The sequence below is a fragment of the Sciurus carolinensis genome, chromosome 11 (genome assembly GCF_902686445.1).
Source record: "Sciurus carolinensis chromosome 11, mSciCar1.2, whole genome shotgun sequence".
Classification (NCBI taxonomy): Eukaryota; Metazoa; Chordata; class Mammalia; order Rodentia; family Sciuridae; genus Sciurus; species Sciurus carolinensis.
The window spans coordinates 7965237-7986812 of NC_062223.1; the positions used below are offsets into that span (position 1 = coordinate 7965237).

At 52.1% G+C, this 21576-nt stretch overlaps 2 protein-coding genes and 1 long non-coding RNA gene across 25 annotated transcripts in view; 1 reads left to right on the forward strand and 2 right to left on the reverse strand.

The window, feature by feature from the left end:
- Positions 1 to 9564, reverse strand: part of Ppp6r3 (protein phosphatase 6 regulatory subunit 3) — a 131611-nt gene extending 122047 nt beyond the window's left edge. For 22 of the 23 annotated variants that reach the window (XM_047517191.1, XM_047517190.1, XM_047517188.1 and 19 more), the window contains exon 1: positions 9453 to 9564. The gene's annotated coding sequence lies outside the window, so the exon portion shown is untranslated. The remainder of the gene's footprint in view (positions 1 to 9452) is intronic. The other variant, XM_047517170.1, reaches the window with a different exon arrangement.
- A 486-nt stretch (positions 9565 to 10050) lies between these two features.
- LOC124958411 (uncharacterized) lies at positions 10051 to 20085 on the forward strand. Its single transcript, XR_007103885.1, has 3 exons — positions 10051 to 10668; positions 12324 to 12460; positions 19705 to 20085. It is a non-coding gene; the product is annotated as an uncharacterized LOC124958411 (long non-coding RNA).
- Positions 16305 to 21576, reverse strand: part of Lrp5 (LDL receptor related protein 5) — a 93993-nt gene continuing 88721 nt past the window's right edge. The window contains exons 22-23 of the mRNA XM_047516413.1: positions 18589 to 18686; positions 16305 to 16772 (exon numbers count right to left, since the gene is read on the reverse strand). Of these exons, the coding sequence (XP_047372369.1) occupies positions 16511 to 16772; positions 18589 to 18686 (360 nt within the window). The 3' untranslated portion in view covers positions 16305 to 16510. The remainder of the gene's footprint in view (positions 16773 to 18588; positions 18687 to 21576) is intronic.

Genomic DNA, 21576 nt, shown 5'->3' on the forward strand with positions numbered 1-21576 from the left:
CCAAGCTGACAGAGATGTGCCACCAGGCCCTGCTCCCATTCACATCCTTTCTTTCCCCTCCTCACTCTTGGTTCACTCTAACTCCCCCTCTTCCTTACTGAGTGCTGACAATTTTTTCCCCAACTTTCACTGAGAGAGGGAAAAAAGAAAAACAAACATTCCACTGCTCCACTGCCCCTCATCTGCTATCCTTCCTCTCACGAAGAAGACTGTGGACACCAGCTCTCCACATGGGTACTCAGTCTAGTCCCTGATGTCTTCCCAAGACCCAGGCTGCAGCAAATGTCACCTCTCCTACTTCATGAAGTTACTCCTCCTCTACAGGTCATTTCCCACCAGCATGACAAAACCCCGTGGTTTCTCCCATTACAACAAAACCTAGTCTTCCCTCAACCCTGTGGCAAACCCCCTCGACAGAACACAGTCTGCAACTGTCCTCTCTCCATCCCCGCTCAGGCCTTCATGCACTGCCTGGGAAGGCTCTCATCAAGGTCATCCTTGACTCTCCTGCCGCCAACACCAGGGGACAAATCTCGGTCCTCACCACACAGGGTCTGTCCCCACCTCTCTCAGGACACTTTCCCTGGGCTTCGTGGCTGCCACCCTCACCAGTTCCTCCTACTTCCGAGGTTGCTCCCTCTGGTACTCTTTCCCTGGGCACTTTAGCTTGGTTGGCCTCAAGACTGCACAGTCATCTAAACATGTGAGATTCATGTTGCTATCAGCAGCCCAGAACCCGCCCCTGAACTCCGAAGACCTTCATCCTACACATCTCCAGCCTGCTCTCTAAGAGCTTTACAAACTGTACAGGCCCAAAACTCAACTCCTGATCTTACTTCCACAACCTGCTCTCCCAAGAGTCTTCCCTTCTTCACAAACGGCAACTCCTACCGCGAGCAAAAATTCCTGGTATCATCCTTCACTTCTGTCTCACGCCCACACCCAATCTGCCAGCAATTCCTGTCTGCTCTCCCTTCAAGAAGGATCCAAACTCCAACCACTTCTCACTTCCTCCTTCCCCTTCAGTCCAAGCTGCCATGAATGCTCCACTGGAACAGGGCCATAGCCTCTAGCCTCCTTCTAGCAGCACAGGGACAGCTATTCTTAACACAGCTACAGGGGGACCTTTTAGAAACCATATCATGTCACACTTCTGCTCAAAACACTGATGTCCCATCTCAGAGAAAATGACAAAATCTTAACTAACAAAGGCCTAGGTCTGGAGACACACCCTGCCATTCCCCTGTACCTGCCTTTGGGCATACTGACCTCCTACAGCCCCTCCAACACATTACCCCGACCCATACACAGGACCTCTTCTCAGCAAGGCCTACCTGATCTCTGCATTTCAATCTGCACGCAGCCCTCTCCCACTCCCTGGCTTTACTTCTTTTCTCTACTCCCATCACCAGGTGGCGACTGAACCTTCCACTCACCTGTTAACTGGGAAAATGTAAGTTCCAGGAAGGCAGGGACTTCTGTCTGCTTTGCTCACCACTAACATACCCAGCACAGTACCTAAGACACAGTACCCAAACAACTGAATAAATGGACCCCCAAAACATTGCTGAAAGGGAAAAAAGTCACAGAACAAAATGATTCAATTTGTATAGTTTCATAGCAGGCAAAACGTATAACAAGGATACATTCACAGATGACACCTCCATAAAAGTAAAGCAATAAAATGCCTTAAGGAGCTCAGAAAGAGGAAGGCAGTCAGGAAGGCAGCACAGGGAACCAAAGGTAATGACAACATTCTATTTCTTAAGCTAGTGGGTACACAATTGTCAATTCTAATTTTTAATAATATCTGCACACAACATATACTCCTCAAATATATCTCACTATATGTTAAAATATTTTTTTAAATGATTAGAATGGGCACTGACAAACTATGGGCCACAGACAAATCCAGCCCACCACCTGTTTAGGTAGTGAGGTTCCACAGGAAGATATCTGCCTTCCTCAGTTTACACTGGCTGTGCTGCTTTCACACACACAGCCCACCCAGGAGCTGCAAAGACCATTTGGCCTGCATGCAGGGCCACAAATAATTACTAACTGGCCCTTTACAGAAAAAGTTTGCAGATCTCTACATAACTATCTGATCACAGTATGGAATATATAAAGACACTAAGTGCAAAATCAAAAAGGCTCAATCATCTGATAACATACTGATCCTTCAAGGCACACATGACTGCCCATAGCATGCCAAAAAGATGGTTCTATAAAACATCAGTGACTTCACAGCAAAGAATTACTTATATAATATGCAAGGTGCCAAAAAGAGATATAGACATACATGTGAAATAAAACATCTATATAACAATCATTTGAAGGAAAAAAAAATTATATAAAAATGTTCAATCCAAAACCTCTCTCCACCAAAATCACCATTACCCTGCACTTCCCCAGAGCAGCTAGTTAGTCCTCAAAGCTTCTCTTATCCATAATATTCCACATCTCTCCTTCAAGAAAGTAAAGCTACATCCTCAGGCATTTTTCCTTTTTGAGACAGGGTGTTGCTGAGGCTGGCCTCAAACTTGTGATCCTCCTGCCCCAGCTTCCCAACTTGCTGGGATTACAGGCATGTGCCACTACAGTGGTTGGGGCCTGTGCACTCCTGACTACCTAAATATATTCAGAATTAAGAACAGAGACGTGATAGTACCTTAGCAGCAAAATATTATGCCTATGATAGATGCCAAATGCATAACTGTTGAATCCACCTACAGTTATACAACAAAGCAAGGATGAGAAATCCACAGTGAGAAGGGGGATCATTCTAAGACTGAAAGAGCAGGTGTCTAAAAAGAAAACCGGCTGACAACATCCCCTCATCCATTACATAATGACAACTGACAGGTACTACCACCAAGAGAAAACAAGGAGTTAACCATGTGTTCTTAACTCTCAGTGATACTGAAACACGTGACACTTAAAACTGTGGTCTTGTGGAGCAGCCACAACCCTAAGGGATCACCTAGACACTGCTGTCTCTGAGTTCATTCTTCAGCATGATGTAAATTTTCCAAGTATTCATGACCTTTTAAGTCCTGTTCCAGTCCCAAACCGTGATTCTCATGAAAAGAAGTCACAACTGCCAATCAAGTCAATACTTATCAATGTTCCTCCCACCACTGCCCCCATCTAGGAACTGAAGGCCCAGCCAAAGTCACCGGTAAGGTCTACCTACTAGGCAACAGTGGAGCATGCATTAGTGTAACCTGCCCTAATTAGAGTATCAGATTCCACACATTCTCAGGCAAGCTATCCTTTCTCCTCTTCTCAAAGTGTGTCTCTGCTACCAGTATTCTTGTTCAGATTTACCTCCAGGTACAAGGAACCCAAAGCTCCAACTATCAATGCACATGGCTTTCTCCAAGTCTGACTCAGCATTCAGTCATGCTCTTATTTACACAGCCTTTTAATTCTGCTAACGTTCTAAAAACAAATCTTTCACTCATCTTTCCTTTGAGCCACCAGATTTCATGGCAGACAACTTCTGAGGTACACACACCATTTCTAATCAACATATATTCCCACACAAGAAACTGGAAGAACCACTGAGAAGTACAACATCAGAGTCTCCTTACATCAGATGTTCAGAACTTATCAAACTTTATTTGTATAAATTCAGTCAAATGTATTTTCTTCACTAATACTTCTGAAACAGGTCTACACCAGCCAACCATAAGTGACAGCAAGGCGAGGCACCATGGTACACACCTGTAAGCCCAGTGGCTTTCGAGGCTGAAGCAGGAGGATCTCAAGTTCAAAGCTAGCCTTAGCAACTTAGCAAGGGTCTAAGCAACTCAGCAAGACCCTGACTATCTCTAAATCAAACATAAAAAAGGGCTGGGGATATGGCTCAGGGGTTAGGCACCCTGGGTTCAATTCCAGCACAAACACACACACACACAGTGACAGGCAGTCAACAGCCTCTATTCTTTGCTAATTCCATGACAAAATGTCCCAGTCAGGAGTAAAGGTAAGAAGACTTCCCACACACTGCCATATGCCCATTTAATTGTTTCTTCACCATCTAACCAAACTAACTAAAATCCAGATGTCAGTCTGTAATCCATCAAACCCTGAATTAAACTGATTATTAATCCATCTAGTAACTATCTCCCTCCCAATGAAGAAAAATAAATGGGAGGGAGTGAGGGTGAAAGAAAAGAGGTTTCCACTACAACAGAATCTAAGCCAAAGTCAAAGGCCACAAAAACAATTGCCAGTCAGCCCGGACCCACACTGCAGCAGGAAAAAAACCCATTCCCACACCCAGCACCATACATTTCAGGATGTTCAAGATTTTTAGCAAGAACCTTGAAGAAGCCTCTGATGACTCTAGAACCACAAAGAGTCACTGTTTAAAATCTGATCTCTGGACAACTTGTATGAAGCAAGAAACACCAACCGATTTGTTATTACCAAGCAGCTTCACCAGTACAGAAGGAATGGCATTTTTTTTTATTGTAAACAAATGGGATACATTTTGATTGTACATGGAGTAAAGGCATACCATTCGTGTAACCATAAATTTACACAGGGCAATGTTATTTGATTCATTCTGCCATTTTTCCCCCTTCCCCCCACCCCACCCACCCCTCTTTTCCCTCTATACAGTCCTTCCTTCCTCCATTCTTGCCCCCCTCCCTAACCCTAACCTGAACGCTAACCCCTCCTACCCCCCATTATATGTCATCATCCGCTTATCAGCGAGATCATCAGTCCTTTGGTTTTTTGAGATTGGCTTATCTCACTTAGCATGATATTTTCCAATTTCATCCATTTGCCTGTAAATGCCATAATTTTATCATTCTTTATGGCAGAGTAATATTCCATTGTACATATATGCCACAGTTTCTTTATCCATTCATCAATTGAAGGACATCTAGGTTGGTTCTACAATCTGGCTATGGTGAATTGAGCAGCAATGAACATTGATGTGGCTGTATCTCTGTAGTATGCTGATTTTAAGTTCTTTGGGTATAGGCCAAGGAGTGGGATAGTTGGGTCAAATGGTGGTTCTATTCCAAGCTTTCTGAGGAATCTCCATACTGCTTTCCAGAGTGGTTGTACTAATTTGCAACCCCACCAGGAATGTATGAGTGTACCTTTTCCCCCACATCCTCGCCAACACCTATTGTTCCCTTGTGTTCTTGATAATAGCCAGGAATGGCATTTTTTAAGACACCCAAACCAAGTCAAAGTTGCCACTTAGTACAAATGAGGGGGAAAAAAAAGGGGGTGGATATTTTATTCTTTTGCCAGACTTCTAGCAATCTCAACTACCCAAAGTTTAATGAAATAAGTCAACCAATCAGCAAACAGAATCTCTTTTCCATGTGACCCCTATGGTTTCTCACTGAGAACACCACCACGTGCAGTGATCCCTCACTGTCAGCAAAGACTTGTTCCAGCAACTCCCACTCTCAGCATCAATAAATACCAGCATCTGAGGATGCTCTAGCCCCCCACATAAAAATATGCAGTATTTACATATACCGCACTCATACCTTCCTGTGTGCTTTAAATCATTTCTATGTTACTTATACCTAATACAAAGGAAATGCTACATGAATAGCTGCTATACTATATTGCTTAGGGAATGACAAGAAGAATTTGTACATGTTCAGTACAGACGCAACCATCCTATGCCTAACTCTAGAGGAAACAAGAGACACATAAAACAATGCTCAGATAAGTGTTGGAGAGCAGTTGAAGACCATCCAAGTGACTAGTGGCTACATCACTTCATTCACATGGATTCAGTGAAGTGCTGATGCCAGTGGCAAATTTAAGTTTTGGTTTTTGGAACTTTCTGGAATTTATTTTAAGTGTTTTCAATCCACAGCTGGTTGGTGGACCTGAGGACGCAGGACCCAGGGATACTGAGTGCCAACTATATAATCCTAAAAAACATTGCAAATGGTCTCTTTTGTAATTGTGAGCCTCTCCCCCAAGACTGCAAGTCCCCTAATACACTGCTATAAGAGTAAGGGCTCAATTTACTGGCTGATCAAGAAGATGAAGATTAGAAGTAGATGGGGTTGCTGTAGTTCAACACAGACACAGGCCAAACTTCACAATGAAAAATCAGAAAGTACCTCCATGGGCTGTGGGGTGTGGTTCAGAAGGCAGAGCGCTTACCCAGCACTGAAAAGAATCTCTGCTCTTCTCCTACTGTACCTCATCTCCATGGGAGGAAAAAACATTCCTCCTTTTGGGTCAGAGTACAGGGCACAGAGGAGACCCCTTTACTAACCAGCACAGTCATTGTGTTGGGTTAAGCATACTTACTATATGCTCTCTCTCCCTTAAAGGGCAGAACTGGTAAACTGATCCAAGGATAACTCTCTGGGGAAAGGTCTGAACTAAAAAAAAAAAAAAATGTGATTTTGGGATCTAGAAACAGATCTAACAATCTAACAATGAGTGACAAAAATGATGGCAAAAGAGACAAAACTCAAAAATTACAGTAGTGTAAGGATCTCCAGAACAGGAGCAAGTTTAACCTGACAGTTCTGCTAAGTTCAGCATAATGTGGTATTTTCATGGAAAAACAAAGTTTCAAAATTATTTTACAAAGTCGATTCATCTAATATTTATTTTAAAGTTCAGTCTTCAGGCACCTGAAAAACTATGTATGTACACCATCTCTCTCCACTACTAAATGACCTCCAAGGCAGGATCTAGGTACTGCGAAGACAGAGCTCACAGACCATTCAAAGGGCCCGGTATCTCACAGTCCCTCAAGTCCATGGCATAGAACAGTGGTTCTAAAACCCAGCAGCAGTTCAATACTGTCTAGAAAGCTTTTTAAAACTAGATTCTCAATCCCTCCACAAATTTCCAAAGGTGGAATCCAGATCCATGGTTATAAAATGTCCCAAATGATTCTACGACAGACAAGTCTAGCATCATCTAGAGCACCTCAACACCACTGATATTTGGGGCTGGATAATCCTATTGGGAAGGGGGTGTCCTGTGCACTGTAAGATGTTTAACAGCAGCCTTCGCCTCTACTCTCCAGAAGCACACCACAGAAATAAGAACTAAAGATGTCTCCAGACATTCCCAAATATTTCTTGGGGGCAAAATCACCTGTCCAGTTACAGACTGATTCTCAATTTTTCAATTAGTTAACTGAGGCTAATCAACTGGTTAGCTGGTTTTGCATACTTTACATAAAAGCTTGTCTTCTAAATTCAACAGTCTTCTTCCGGTCCTTGTGTAAATTACACCAGCAAGATGCTCATCTCTACTTAAGACCCACTCTGTCAAAATACACTTCCCCAGTGCAACTAAGCAAGTCATATCACAAGCAACTAAGACCATGGGAAAAGAAAGCAGCTTCAAGTACCAAGAGCACAGGACAGGCACTAAAATCCTGTGAGTTTAGATGACTAAACGAGTGGACAGCTCTTCGTTAAATATTCTAGACTCCCTGACCATACAGGGTGCAGAATATCTTCAAAAGCATACATCCAGAACAACAGTTATCTCCTGAACTACAGGCTAAGTATCCCTTCTCCAATGTGCTTGGGACCAGAAGAGTTTCAGATTTTTTAGTTTTTCGGGATTTTGGAGTATTTGCCTAGATTTTACAGGTTAAGCATCCCTAATCAGTAAACTCAAACTCCAAAACATTTTCGGCACCAATAACCAAAAAATCCAATCAGAAATGCTCTGAAATCCAAAACATTTTAAGCATCAAGTCAGTGCTCAAAATTTCAGATTTCAGGGCATTTTGGACATTCACGTTAGTGAATCTTAGTTGAAATACATCTCATCTTAGTTGAAATACATCTCAATACACAGCAGCTTTCAATTGTTAATAACAACCAGGAAGATACTATAAAACCCAAAAGTTACAGATTTGGGGGCCAAACACACCCAGAAGTACGTGAGGAATAGTTCACCTCTATATAAAATATTCTGAAGTGCCACCACTTATTACCCCAGCAAATTAAACTTAATGATTTTTCAACAAGCTGTCTTGTCAAAAAATAACAACTTCTAGTTCATTTCTCCAGCCCAAGCGACCCTTAAACTACACACAGTTTTCTAAAGACAGTCACCAAGAGTCAGGGTTTAAACACTCATTTGACTTCCTAATCGTATCTAAACATTTTAAAACCAAATTTAAATTAATAATAAAAACCACTAGTTACTGAACTGATTCTACATGCCAGGTACAGTTCTACTTGCTTTTCATGCACTAACTCATTTACTTATATATCCAGACACATATGTAACATGAACAGCATTTGTTGGGCAAACTTACGGAGTTGACACAATATTATTCCCATATTACAGAGGAAGAAGAAAGGTTGAGTAACTTGCCCAAGGTCACAGAGTTACAAAGTGGTCAGGACGAGACTCGAACCTAGGCACTCTAACTCCTGACTGCACATCTTGCACTTGTTACTTAAGGCACATTTCTGTAGCTGAAACTCTGGAGTCCCCTTCCCACTTGCTGCCAGTCGGCAACATGACCTTGAGGACAAAACCGAAGTAAACTTCACTTAACAAAGTGGGGCAATATCAACACTGGTGCCTGGAAGACGAAAGGAGACTACCAAGGGCCCCCTCCCACAAAAGCACAACATAAACAAAGCTGTACCCGCGCCCGCAAAGGACGCGTCGAGCGCCAGGAAACTGACAGCAACGCTGAGGGCGGCCGTCAGGGCCGGAGACTCCCCCGAGGGCTCCTTCCGCCCACCGACAGCTCCAAGTCCACGCTGGAGCCAGCGGCGGGCCTCGGGGGCAAACCCCTCCAAGTTTGAATGGGCTTCTGTAAGAGGGAGGGCCTCCGGGCCGCGACCAGGGCCACCCGCCGGCTCCCGCGCGCCGCGGAGGCACTGGTGCGGGGTCCGCCGCGAGCCGCACGTCGGGGCTGCAGCGCCGGGAGGCTGCCGAGACCCGAGCCCAGCCGCGCGCCGGGCACTCCGAACCCACGGGAACCCACAAAACTTGTTTCCCGGAGAAGAGTGCAACAATGGCCCCGGCGACTCGCCGCCTCGCCCGGACGCGCTCCCCAGGCCGCAGGACCGGCGGCCGGGCACCGGCCGTCAGGAGGCCGGGCGCGGCGGGGCCGGGAGGCGGGCGACGCCGCGGGCGCGGGCCGGAGCGGGCTCCGGGCGCGCCTCGCCCGGCCGGCGCGCAAGGCCGCGCACGTCACCGCGGCGCGAAGTTCGCTGCCCGGCGTCCCGACCCGGGGCCCAGCTGACAGGAGCGGCCGCGGCCGTGGGGAAGGGCTCGGCGCCGCGCCTCCCGGGCCCGCGGAGCCGCGAATTCCGGGGGGGAGGGGAGGGGAGAGGGGCCGGGGCTCTCCCTCCCGCGCCGCCCGGACCGGGCCGAGGGCCCCGCCGCCGCCCACCCGCCCGCGCGGCTCGGGCACCCCGCGCCGCGGCCCGCTCCGCCGCCCCCACCCTCATTACCTGGAGGTGCCCACGACCCGCCGCTAGTTGCGCTCAGGCGGGAAAAGCGCTCACCGACACCATCAGCGAAGCGCCCAAAATGGCGGACGTATCAAGCAGGCCTTGAGTTCCCCCCGCCCTCCCTCGGCCGCCTCGCAGCCAATCGAGGATCTGACCCCGCCCCCGGGCCCGCGCTCATTGGCCTTCTTCTCCCGCCCCCAACAACCTATTGGGTCGCCCAGCGGCTCCCTTCCCTCCACTGTGATTGGCTGAGAGTCCTCGTCAGTCAAGCGCGAGGGTCGGGTCGCATTCTTTTCCCATGGACTTGACGGATCCGGAACCTCGAGGACCCCGGAGTCTGAGAAACAAATCAGAAATCGGGAGAAGCCTGGCTGGGTACCCCCAACCAACGCCGTAGCAACAGCAGGGTCTCTACTTGACGGACGCTTCGGACCACCAATCCGAGTGGCCAATGTCTTTTAAAACTACATTGAGCCAAACCAATCGTGGCCGTGGAAGTCGGGGCACGATGCAACCAATGGGGTGACGAGGTGGCAGCAGACGGGCGGGGCTAGGACGGCGGGGAGACCGGTGGTGACGTGAGCCACAGTGAGCGCCGGGGCGAAAAGCTCGGGGACTGGGGAATTAGCTCAAGTGGCAGAGCGCTCGCTGAGCATGTGAGAGGCAGTGGGATCTGTGCCCGAATTCTCCACGGCTGCATTTTACGAGAGGTCACCTGCCGCGGTCACTTTATCCGAGCAGGTGGCAGCCCCGGAAATGGACTCTAGATGTGGAGTTGCTGAATGTCCGTAACTGTGCTCCCCACCGCCTCGAGGGCGGGGAGACACACGCACAGAACGGGGCGGCGGGGACCCTTTTATGTTCGGGAAAGATTGAGTCATCTTCCAGAACCATGATCTGGCCCATTTCCCCGCCAGGAACCCTCCAGGTCCCGGACTTCAGGATCCCTGCCCCAAACTGCCTGAGACATGGAGGATTGCCCACTTCATACCCTTGCAGCTAACCTGCCCTATTCTACAGTGGACTCGAAGCCTCTCCGCATCCCATGAAAATCAGCGGGCAAAAGCTAGAAGAACCTGAGCAATTGACTTAGGTGCGCTGGAGCTGCCTGCCAGGAATAGCCACTGTCACTCACACCTGAGATCCCTACCGGGGCCGCTCCCAGGCCTGGGTGGATCCGCCCCACACCGCCTAAGAAGCAGCAAGTGACAATAAGGTGAACAATCTGGGGTCAGGCCCTTCCTGGGGAGGTGGCATTTCACCCTGCAGGACACAGGACAGGGCCCTGCACTCCTGAGTCCATGTGTCAGGGAGAGGAACCCTGGCATAGAGACCCGTGATGGGGCTTTGAAGCACTGGGGAGGCGGGTGTGTGCAGGAAGTGGGAGGTGAGGTTGCAGAAGTGAAGGAGGCTTGCAGAGCCCGGCGTGACATGCCACAGTGCCAGTCCCCAAGGCTCACACCTCAGACAGGGGCTTATTGGTTGGGGTTGGTCAGGGATGGCCATTCCAGCTCTAGAGGGCTGGAGCCCATGACCCTGGGTAAAGTGGCTTGACTGGGAGATGGGGAGGCAGGACCTGTGGGAGCTGAGCACCCGCAGCCTTTATAGAGTTCGGCATTTCTCTGCACTGGTCCCAGCTGGCCTGGGCTCTCTCCACCTCACTGACTCAGGATCTCTGAACTCTAATATCAAATGGCAGGGGAACTGTGCCCAACTTGGGTTGGATCATGGCCAGGGAACTGGGTCTCTGGCCATGTACATGCCCCACCCCCACCAGTCCTCCTCTGAGCAGAGCCTATGATTGGAGCTAGAAACTCTAGAAAGAGTTTATTTTGGGAGTTCCAAACAGTATTATCCCGTTTTACAACTGAGTTCACGGAGTCCCAGAAAGCATTCAGACACCAGGTGCAGCCATATTGGCCAGGTGACCTTGGCTGGGTGATATAACCTCTCTGACTTTCTTGGTCTTCTCTGTGAAGTTCAGGTGGTAATATCCAACTATGTCCACGCCCGGAGTGATACTGGGTGTCTAGGGAGGCAACAAACAAGGGCAGATATTGCTCACATCAATCCTACTACTCAGAGAGGCTAGAGGCCTTGCCCAAGGTCACAAAGCTAGTGAGAAAGTGAAAACCAAGGCCAGTTGATGCAGTTAGGGAGGGGGAGAGACAGGCAGACGACCTGGTTAGAAGAGGGCATGCCAGGGAAAGGGACCCACAGAAGCAGGTGGCACAGTGCATTTGGTGGAAGACGAGGTCAGGGTGACCATAGGTCTGGGGAAAGAGAACAGGAAGCAGGTCAGGAGGGACTCACAGAAGTCTTGCAAGTCAAACAAAGGGTTTGGCCAAGGCAGTGGGAGCCAGAGCAGGCCCCTGGGCAGAAGTTCTGCCCGTACTTTAGAAAGGAGAGGAGTGAGTGAAGCAAGAACAACAGGTGTCACCTGTGATCCCAGTGACTCAGGACGCTGAGGCAGGAGAATCCCAAGTTGTTCAAAGCCAGCCTCAGCAACTTAGTAAGGCCTTAAGCAATTTAGGGAGACCCTACCTGTCTCAAAATAAAAATGATAAAGGGCTGGGGATATAACTCTGTGGTTAAGCTTCCTGGGGTTCAAATCCCAGTACAAAAAAAAAAAAAGTTTGAGACAAGGCTGAGGGCGTAGCTTAGTGGAGGTGTTTTACTAGCATTTACGAGGCCCTGTTGAACCCCAACACCACACACACACACACACACACACACACACACACACACACTCACAGAGTGTGAGACAGGCTGCAGGGAACCCCCGGGTCAGGGAGGGTCCCTGAGAGGATGGCTGGTCAAGGGCAGGAGGGGCATCTGGGCTAGAATCTGCCATCTGTACTGTCCACCCAGGGATGGCTGTGTCCTTTCCACTCATTCTGTCAGCAGAGGATTTGCCAGTGTCTGCGTCAAGCTCCTCCGTTCCAGACTCAGACGGGTCACAGAGATGTGTGCACTGTCATTAAATGAGATGACACACCTCACCCAAGGTAAATGGGTCACCACAGGTCACCAGTTATGGTACCCTCCTAACCTAGCCAGAAGGGCTGAGGACAGGGAGGGCTTCCTGGGGAGGGCGGTGTCTGATGTCAGCCTCTTTCCTGTGGCTAATGGGGAGCCACAGACAGGCCTGGAGCAAGGGAGTGCTTTGCACTCACACAAATGGACCTCTGCACCCTAAAAGTTGTCGATTTCCTGGGTCACCACCCTCTTCTTCCCCCCTGTCCTTTTTTAGTTTAATGTTTAACCGTTCAGTCCATCCAGGCTTTTTAAAAAGGACACATGTATTTGATATTTTCAAACATACTCAGAAGTAGAGAGAAGAGTATGACACCCTTGTGCCCAGCGCCCGAGACCACCCCTAAGACTCTGTGGAGGGACATGCTACCCTATTTTAATTCTATCAAGTAATAATTGTTTTAAATGATGATATTCTGTCTTTTTTTTAACGTGGTGCTGAGGCTCGAACCCAGTGCCTCACACGTACTAGGCCACCACTCCTCCACTGAGCTACAACCCCGGCCCCTATCAAGTAATAACTTAAAAACAAAACAATCCCATGATTTCATAAGAGGACACTTTAACTCAGACATACACTCAGGGAAGATGAGCTCTGAAGAAAGACTTTGAATAAGTTCAACTTGAAGAAAAGACACTTCCTTGTCTTCCCTTTTGCTCTGTTACCAGGGCACAGTCCCCCTGGACTGGCACAGATCCACCGGCTGGAGTGGGGCCTCTTGGCAGAGGACATGCGCCAGAAGGGCTCAGGCAGTGTCCAGGAGCTGCAGTCCAGGCTGGTGCTGGGCCAGGTCAAGGGCTGCTAAGGCTGGAGGGAAGCCAGGCCAGCTGAGGGTGGCCCCACTTTGACATGGGAATTTAAGTCCTCTGTTTCTCATTGTTTTCTGTCAGTGCAACACGTTCAGTCTGGGCTGGGGAAAGGTACTTCCTTCCCACAGAGCATCGCTGAAAGCCCGGTGTTGGGAGAGAGGGGAATTCTGGGGTTGCTTACTCAGCTGCCAGCAGCATGCTTCTGCAGAAAGAGAAGAGGATGTTGCGGGAGAGAGGCAGAAGCTCGGGACTCTGGGAGAGCACGAGAGGAGCCAGCGGGGGCTTCCAGGGTGGGACTCCAGCACCCTGGCCTGAAGTGTGGTTTGGCCCGGTAGTCCCAGGTTGGGAAGAGCCTGAATGGCACCCACGCCCCACCACCCAGACGGTGACCTGGTTGGCAGTACACGTGCCCCAGTCCTGGCCATGAGGATTCTGTTCACCTGCCTCCTTTGGCCCAGGACAGCTACAGACCCAGGGCTCGATCCAGGACCGCCATGAAGCCCATAGCCGCTCCTGGAGTGAGGGGTTGGAGGGGGCTGGGTCGCGCACATGGTCCACTCTGACAGGGTGGGCTGGAAGGGAGCCCATGACCAGGGAAGCCCCCAGGGCTGGGGAGGGGTGGCTGTCACTGCAGGGGTGAGTGGAGGGAGGGAGGGAGGAGGCCAGATGGCCACATTGAGCAGCAGTTAGTAATGTTTACTGGATAAAGGAACGATTCAACGAAGGGATAGGAATAATCCTGGCTTTGCTTCTGACTTCCCAAGCCCGCATTTCCTCAACTATGAATCAGGGGCACCCTCTCGCTTGCTGAGCTACCGTGAAGTTAAATAAGCCAGGTTAATTTCGCCCTTCATTTATGATGCCTTTCAGGAAGCCCCGTCTGCCATCCATCTGAACACCATGTCCCCAGGCTTCGGGTGTCTGCCCTGTGTGCTGTCCTGACAGCTTTGCAGCCTGCCCTGTCACTGGGGCTGGAGCGCTGTCAGGGAGGGGCCACACCTATCTAATCTTGGCCTCCCAGCATGTCGCTGACCTAGGTGCAGGACTCGGCATGCACCAAGCGCCTGCTGAAGGCTGAAGATTGACTTGGCACATGGTAGGCAGCTGGCGGGCAGCTCCTTCCCTCCTCTGGCTGACTGCATGGGCAGGAAAGGAGGGGACAGGCCTCTGGCCACCAGAAGGCACCCCTAGCCATGCAGTGGCTCTGTTGGGGGTACTGGGTAACGCCCAGTGCCAGGGGAGGGAGAAGGGAGGGTTGCAGAGTGACTCAACCGTCCAGCCATGCAGGTGGCCAGAGGCAGCAGCTCAGGCCACTCCTCCCTGCAGGCTCTCAGACTGGCTGGCTGACAGAACACATCAGGAGTGCTCCTGGGACCTGGGAGAGCCCACGAGCAGCCCCCTGCTGCTGCCAGCACAGACCTCTGCTGGGCTGTTCAGGTTGGAACACCTCAGGGCACACAGCCCACCCTAGACCAGCAGTCCTGGTATTTAGGGGCCTGAATCCTGCAGGTCACTCTGGCAGTGGCAGGAGACTGGACCTTGGACCTAGGAACTCTGGTGCCCCTTTGGCTTTGCCAGTCTTAGCAGTCCATCTCCTGAGTTTTAATAGGTCACAGCCTGGCTTTGCCAAGGACCAGCTGGGGAGGGGGCACAGACACTATCTCATGGAACCTTCCAAGAGGAAGCCAGGCAGCGGTGCAGCAGGCCTCCCAGGCAGATCCCACTGCTCCTGTGTGCAAAGGGACCTTGGGTGTGTGTCCCCACCCTACAGTCCCAGCCTGACTCAAAGGCAGCACCATCAGGTCGGCCTGCCTACCACCGCACACTGGCCATCACCTCAGGGGACTCCTGGTAATTGGGGAGCAGGGGAGCAACTCACCCAAGGTCTGTCCCAGGAAGCCAGGTACTGGCAGGCTGTTGTGCCCTGCCATCGCCAGCCTCTCCCCTGGTGGGGCAGCCACCCCCATACCCCCAAGGTGCCTGGGGTCCTGCTCACATCTCCCCTTGCTTGGCTATTGTCACCTTACATCTGCTATCTAGCCCCTGGGGTAGGGTAAGGGTTCAAGTCCAGAGTCCTATTGGAAAACAGACTTGCTGAGCACCTCTCCCTGACCCTGGCATCCGAGCTTTTCAGTGGAGCTGTAGCCAGCACTGAGTGTGGTCCTCTTCTGGCCACCCGACATTCTGATGGGGTCACTCCCTCCCTTGCCTCCAAGGGGGTTGTTCCTACTGGCCCTCGGGAACTGGTGCCTCCTCACCACTCAGTGGAACTAGATTATTTCTCCACCTCCCTCCACGGACTGGGGACTTCCCGGGGGCAGGGACCAGCCCTTACCCCGTTTCCTCTAGCACCAGCCAAACAGGCACACACAGACCTCAGGCTTTCTTTGCTGACTGCCTCTGGGGACAGGGGCTCCCTCCCCACCCAGAACAAATGCGGCTTGGTAGGGTGAGGCTCAAAGGCCCCATCCAGTGGGATCCACATGGGCAACCTGGCCCCCTCACCATCACAACGAGCAGCCCTGGGCCAGCCCAGGCAGGATACAGCCCAAAGTCCAGGCACATGACTTGCAAGTCCCTGTGCAAAATGGAAACATAGCCCTGGCACAGTGGTGCACACCTATAATCGAGGTACTCAGAGGCTGCGGCAAGAGGATCACAAGTTCAAGAACAGCCTGGGCAACCCAGTAAGACCCTGTCTCAAAATAAAAATGGCAGGGTATATAGCTCAGAGCACTTGCCCATGTGGTGAGGTCCTGGGTTCTATCCCCGAGGACAGCACAAGCAGGGCAGTTCAAGCCTCAAGACGACACAGCCATGTCCACAAGGCCAGCTCTGCCCATGGCCAGGTGCCTCCCAGGCAAGATGCCAGTCTCTGCCTAAGGCCTGGCCCCTCCCCATGAGGACGAGAGAGGGACGCCCATGCACGGGAAGGCAGATACAACAGCCATCCAAGAGTCAGGGTTTGCTCCATGGGGACACAAACACACAGGGCACAAAAGAATGGCAGTTAGGTTTAAAAAAATCAAGTTTATAAATATTTTCTCCACTGTACAGAGTCCCAGCCCTGCCCGCCCCATCCGGTTCACATTTCCCATGTTTCTAAAATCCCAATTATATTTATTTCTTTAAATCATAAAATATATTTTTTCTTTGTTCATATTTAAAAATATTTACAGGGGTACAGAGAGGCCGGGGTGGGCCGGCCGAGGTCAGGAGGAGTCCGTGCAGGGGGACGGAGGGGGTGGGAAGAGGTGGCAGTAGCTCCGCTCAGTGGCCGGCGAGGGCGGGCAGCTGTCCTCCGCCGACAGGTACTGGCTGTGGGGCGTGGGTGGGGGCGGGTAGGGGTCTGAGTCCGAGTTCAGGTCCAGGTAGTACTTGCTGGCCTTCCATCGGCTGGCACTGTAGTCGCTGTCACACACGTCCGTGCTGCAGGGCGTCGTCGGGGGCACCATGCCTCGAATGACGTAGGGCCTGAAGCAGGGAAGCGGAGGCGGCTCAGGCCTGGGGCGCTGGAGCCTCGGGAGAGGTGGGCCCGACTGGGGATCCAGCCCAGCTGTGAGTGCTGGGCAGTCTCCTGCCCTCTCAGCCTAGCACCTACCCATCTACCCAGCAGTGCTGTAAGTCCCACCCGGGGAAAGAGCCAGGCCCCAGGCGAGCTGCTTAACAGGGCAGGCAGGCTGCAGAGCCCCGAGGCTGAGCGTGGGCGGTAACTCAACCTCTCTTCAGTCTCTCACTGATAAACGTGTGTGAGAGACAGACAGACAGACAGAGACAGAGAAAACCCCATTTCTTAAGCAGCTTGTGAGGATTCAGGAAGATTGCATGGAAAATGCTAGAAGCAGTACCTGACAAGTGCAAGTGCTTGACCACTGCTGGCCACAGTATCGGTGCTGTCCCTGGTAGAGACCAGTGGCCTGGAATGGTCCCATCTTGGATTAAAGCAATCTGACCTGGAGATGTCTCCTGGCCTCCCAGAGGCTGCCTGCATCGGCCACCGGGCCTGAGTGCAGGGTGAGGAGCATGGTCTGTCTGAGAGCCCTGTGCGCCCTGATCCCCTGCCCGCACGGTGGGGGATCGCAGAGCCAAGGTGGCCGGACCACACACCCCAGGGTCCCAGCCGCTGCCAAGCCAGACAGTGGCAGGAAAGATGTCTTAGAGGTGAGGCCCAGAGCAAAAGCACAGGGTGGGATGGGAGACTAGGGGACTGCTTGCCTAGTGTAGGTGTGACCTCTCTGGGGACAGTAATGGGCTACTGTGACAGTGACAGCCCGAGGTGGGCAGTGGAGGCTGGATGTGCTACTAAGGACTAGGGGGCCACTGCAGGTTCTTGAGCAGGGAGGTGACGCAGTAGGAAGCGGGTGGAAGTGGAAGAGGGCCTTTGTAGTCCCCGCCTCCTGCCTGCCAGGAAGGCTTTCCAGTCGTGGAGTTCCCAGAAGTGGCCACTAGATGGCAGGTAGTGGCACCTCAGAAGGCTCTGCTGCTCCAGGGACCAGGACATTGAGGGCACATGGCCAGAGGTGTGCCAGAGACGGGTCTCTCTACACTGACCTGGCTTGGGCCCACCCCACATGTCCTAACAGATGGCTCCCCTTGGGGTGAGACCTGGTGTCCAAGAGGATGGGCCCTGTTGGCTATAACCTCAGGGTTAAAGGTCAGGGGTTCAACCTTTTCTACGCGGGTTCTGACCTGGACCCTGCAGACCAGCAGCCGGGACCCACATCCTCTTGCCACTCTCAAGTGACCCCTCTGCACCCAGAGGGATGGGTCTGCGACCCTCAGTAGGCAGCTTGGGGGTCAGGGTCCACCTGAGCAGGCCTGTGGGGTCCCAGGCTCATATAGGCCAGGCATAAAGAACAAGGATGGTTCTAACAAAGGTCCATGCCTCAGGCCCTGCCAGGGCCAGACCACATGCTTTCACGCACATATTTGTCCTTCTGAGGATGGAGACACCAAGAGGTGGCATCGTGGTCAGGGACCCATAGCGAGGTTGGCAGTCAGACCCAGTGCTGGGCCCCTGTGCGTGGGCCTCCCCTGCAGGAACAGCAGGTGAGGTATAACACCCCTGGTGGCATCCTCAAGCCCACGGCTTCTGCCCTGTCCTGGCTTAGAGTTCCCCTAGGAGCTGATCAGAACCCACCCAGGGTCACGGGTTTCTGAACTTAACATGCAGACCCTGCTGGGCTCACGCTGGGAGGCAGCCCAGGGTGGCCAGGAGAGCCAGGGGAGCTGAGCTGGGCCCAACGTGACCTATGAGATGGGGCCAGGAGGACTGGCACGGGACTCCCACCTGTACGGTCTGGCGGTGGCCGGGATGTTTGAGGCATAGAACACGTCCGTGTTGTAGAGCGAGGGGTCCGTGGCAGGCGATGGTGGTGGGTTCAGGATCTGAGGAGAGCCAAGGGGTTAGTCCAGGCCTGGCCGGCTGTGCCGTGAGGGGCTCTGTCCTGGGCTCTATGTTCCCCAGGACCCCCTCTTCTCTTGGGCTCTGTAAGAGCTGCGAAGACTTGGAAAGCAGAAGGGAGACAGCAGGCCCTGCCCTGAGGTCGTGGTGGTCGGAGGCATGGAAAGCAGGGAATGCCTTCAGTCCCACGCCCTCGCCCTTCCCATTAGCCCTGCTGACCACCAGCCACAGCAGGCCAAGCCCAGACACTCAGCTGAGAACACACACACGACTTCAACAGGAACCTCAAGTCCCGTGCCGATCCCTCTGTGGCCCTGACCCCAATAGCGGCAGCACGTCCAACCCCCCAATCTCCAGAGCTGTAGGAAGAGCAATGCCTTTCATACCAGACAGAGGCGGGAAGGCCCTACTCATCCCTTCCCTGCCTCAGAACGATGCCTGCTGAGGGACTAGCCATCTCTAACAGGGGGCCAAGACCTGCCTCATAAGCTGCTCCAATGATGGGCGAGTACCCGCAGGACGTACCCAGGCCCTTCCTCTGCCCTTTGGGAAGTGGCACGGGCCCTGCTCCTTATCTGGGGTGGATCCTCTTCAGCCAAACAGCCAGCCTGGGAATTCCTCCAGAATCAACCCTAAAGTTGGGAGGGCATGCTACTGGGGATAGGGTGGGGCAGGGAACTTCCCCACAGAACCCAGGCAGGGGAGCAGTAGAAAGGGCCTCCTGCAGCTGCCCAAGCCCTAGGCCTGGGGGTCCTGTTTCCACTTCACTTCTGGCCCCCTGGGCAAACTGAGTTTCTACCAAACACCCTCCAGGGCTGGATGTAAGTGCTACACCCCCAGGTGCAGGGAACAGGGTCCAGGTGAGGAGTTGTTGAACTGGCTTTCCCAGTGCTGAGGTGGCCCTCTGGATGGCCCAGGAGGCTCCCCCAGGGCACTGCCTCAGCTATCCATCCCATTGTCCCATCCCCTTTCTCAGGCTGCACACAGAACAATCTCTCCTAGGTTATGTGTGGTCTGTCTCCTGATTAGACCCGGACTCATACAATCCACCTGCAGCCAGCAGCAAAGGAAGGAGACTGGACCCCTGTCTCACCCAGTCCATCGAATATGCCAGAAGGATGGAAGATTTAAATATAAAACACAAAATCATGAAGACATTAAGATAGAGAACAGGGAAAAGAACTTTATGCCTTAATATACCTCTACCTACCTACTTACCTACCTACCTGCCTGCCTGCCTGCCTGCCTACCTACCTACCTACCTACCTGCCTGACTGCATACCTACCTACCTACCTACCTGCCTGCCTACCTACCTGCCTGCCTGCCTGCCTGCCTGCCTGCCTACCTGTCTTCCTACCTACACAAACATGCCCAATCCATTATCAAAAGACATGAACAGACTCTGCCGAGAAAATAAAACTACAAAGGTTCTTAAAATGCAAAAGATGTCTGATGTCATTTGTAAGAAAAGACACCATCAGTCTGGCAGAGAGCAAGTTTGGAATGGACAATCTGGCTGGTGTGGCCCTCTGGTGGCAGGAAGATGGACTGTCCCGTATGGTGGCTGCTTGGCCAGAAGGGTCAAAATGAAGGATATTCAGTCTTTACGGGAGGGGCCTGTCAGCTGCCAGGATTGGGGCAGGGAGATCAGGACATCCCTGCCTGTGACACAGAGCTTCAGGTGCAGGGGAAGCAGAAGTGCAAGGTGGGGGTCAAGCAGCCTGGCTCCACCCCCTGCCAAGGACCCATGCAGGCTGGTGGTCACTGAGCTCCTCAGCCTCCTCACATGCGAGATGGGGATTCCAACAACACTCTGGGGCGTGGGTGCTGATATGGAGCCATGTATGGGGCACACCGCGGCTGGGGCCTCCAAAATGCTCAGTGGACACTGCCGGTAGCAATAGGCGGGCTCAGAGGTGAACTGCTGGGCTTTCCAAAGTGCAGATAGGAACTGGTGAAAGCTGAATAAGGTCAGAGGATGGTGCTGGGCTCCTGGCTAGGGCACTGTCCTATAGTCATACAAGACGTCACGGCTGGGAAACTGGGTAGAGTGTAGGGGTCTCTCTGAATTACTTCCTGCAATGGCACATAAATCTTCAATGATCACAAAATAAAAAGTAAATAATCAACTCTCTTTGTGGGGAAAATGAAGTCTGCACCTTGCCTCCTCACAGATTACCCCCGGGAGGATGCACAAAGGCCACGCCACAGGACATGCCTGCAGGGTCCTGCTTGGTGGGGCCGGCCTCTGTGTCTGCACGGTTCTCTACCTTTGGAATTGTGTACCAGGGACACATCATTACTGATGCAAAATAAATGGCTAATTTTAAAATAGTTGGCTCCATACGTTTCATTGGGGGTGATGAGAATGTTCTACCATCAACCATGGTGACAGTTGCAGGCAACTGTGAAATAAGCTGCTGCTCAGGGCCCAGGGCGCTGGAGAGCCCCCGGCTCCCAGCAGGCCCGGGGAAGGTGCAATGAGGTCAGGGTCAGGGAGCTGCTTCAAAGAGTTGGCAGGGCCTCAGGCAGGGTCCCGGCACCTCCAGTTGGTTACGTAGGGCCCCCAGGAGAAGAATGGGTCATCCTAAACTCCGGACTGCTCTCTGCACTTCCCTTGCTCCTAAAAATAGCCAGGCCCGGAAGCTCCAGAAGACGGTCCCTGCCCTGACTTGGAGACAACACCCTCCTCTGCCCTCTCCTTCTGGGGCCTGTCAGGGTCACAGGCAGTAAGGACTGGCCAACACGGGGTGGGGGAAGGGACACCCAGAAGCAGGGCACCAGCCCTGGCAAGGTGGGGCTCATTGGGGGACCCCAGATGGGACTGTCCTCACCTTAGAAAAGAGTCCAGCTGCAGGAAGAGCCTGCAGAGC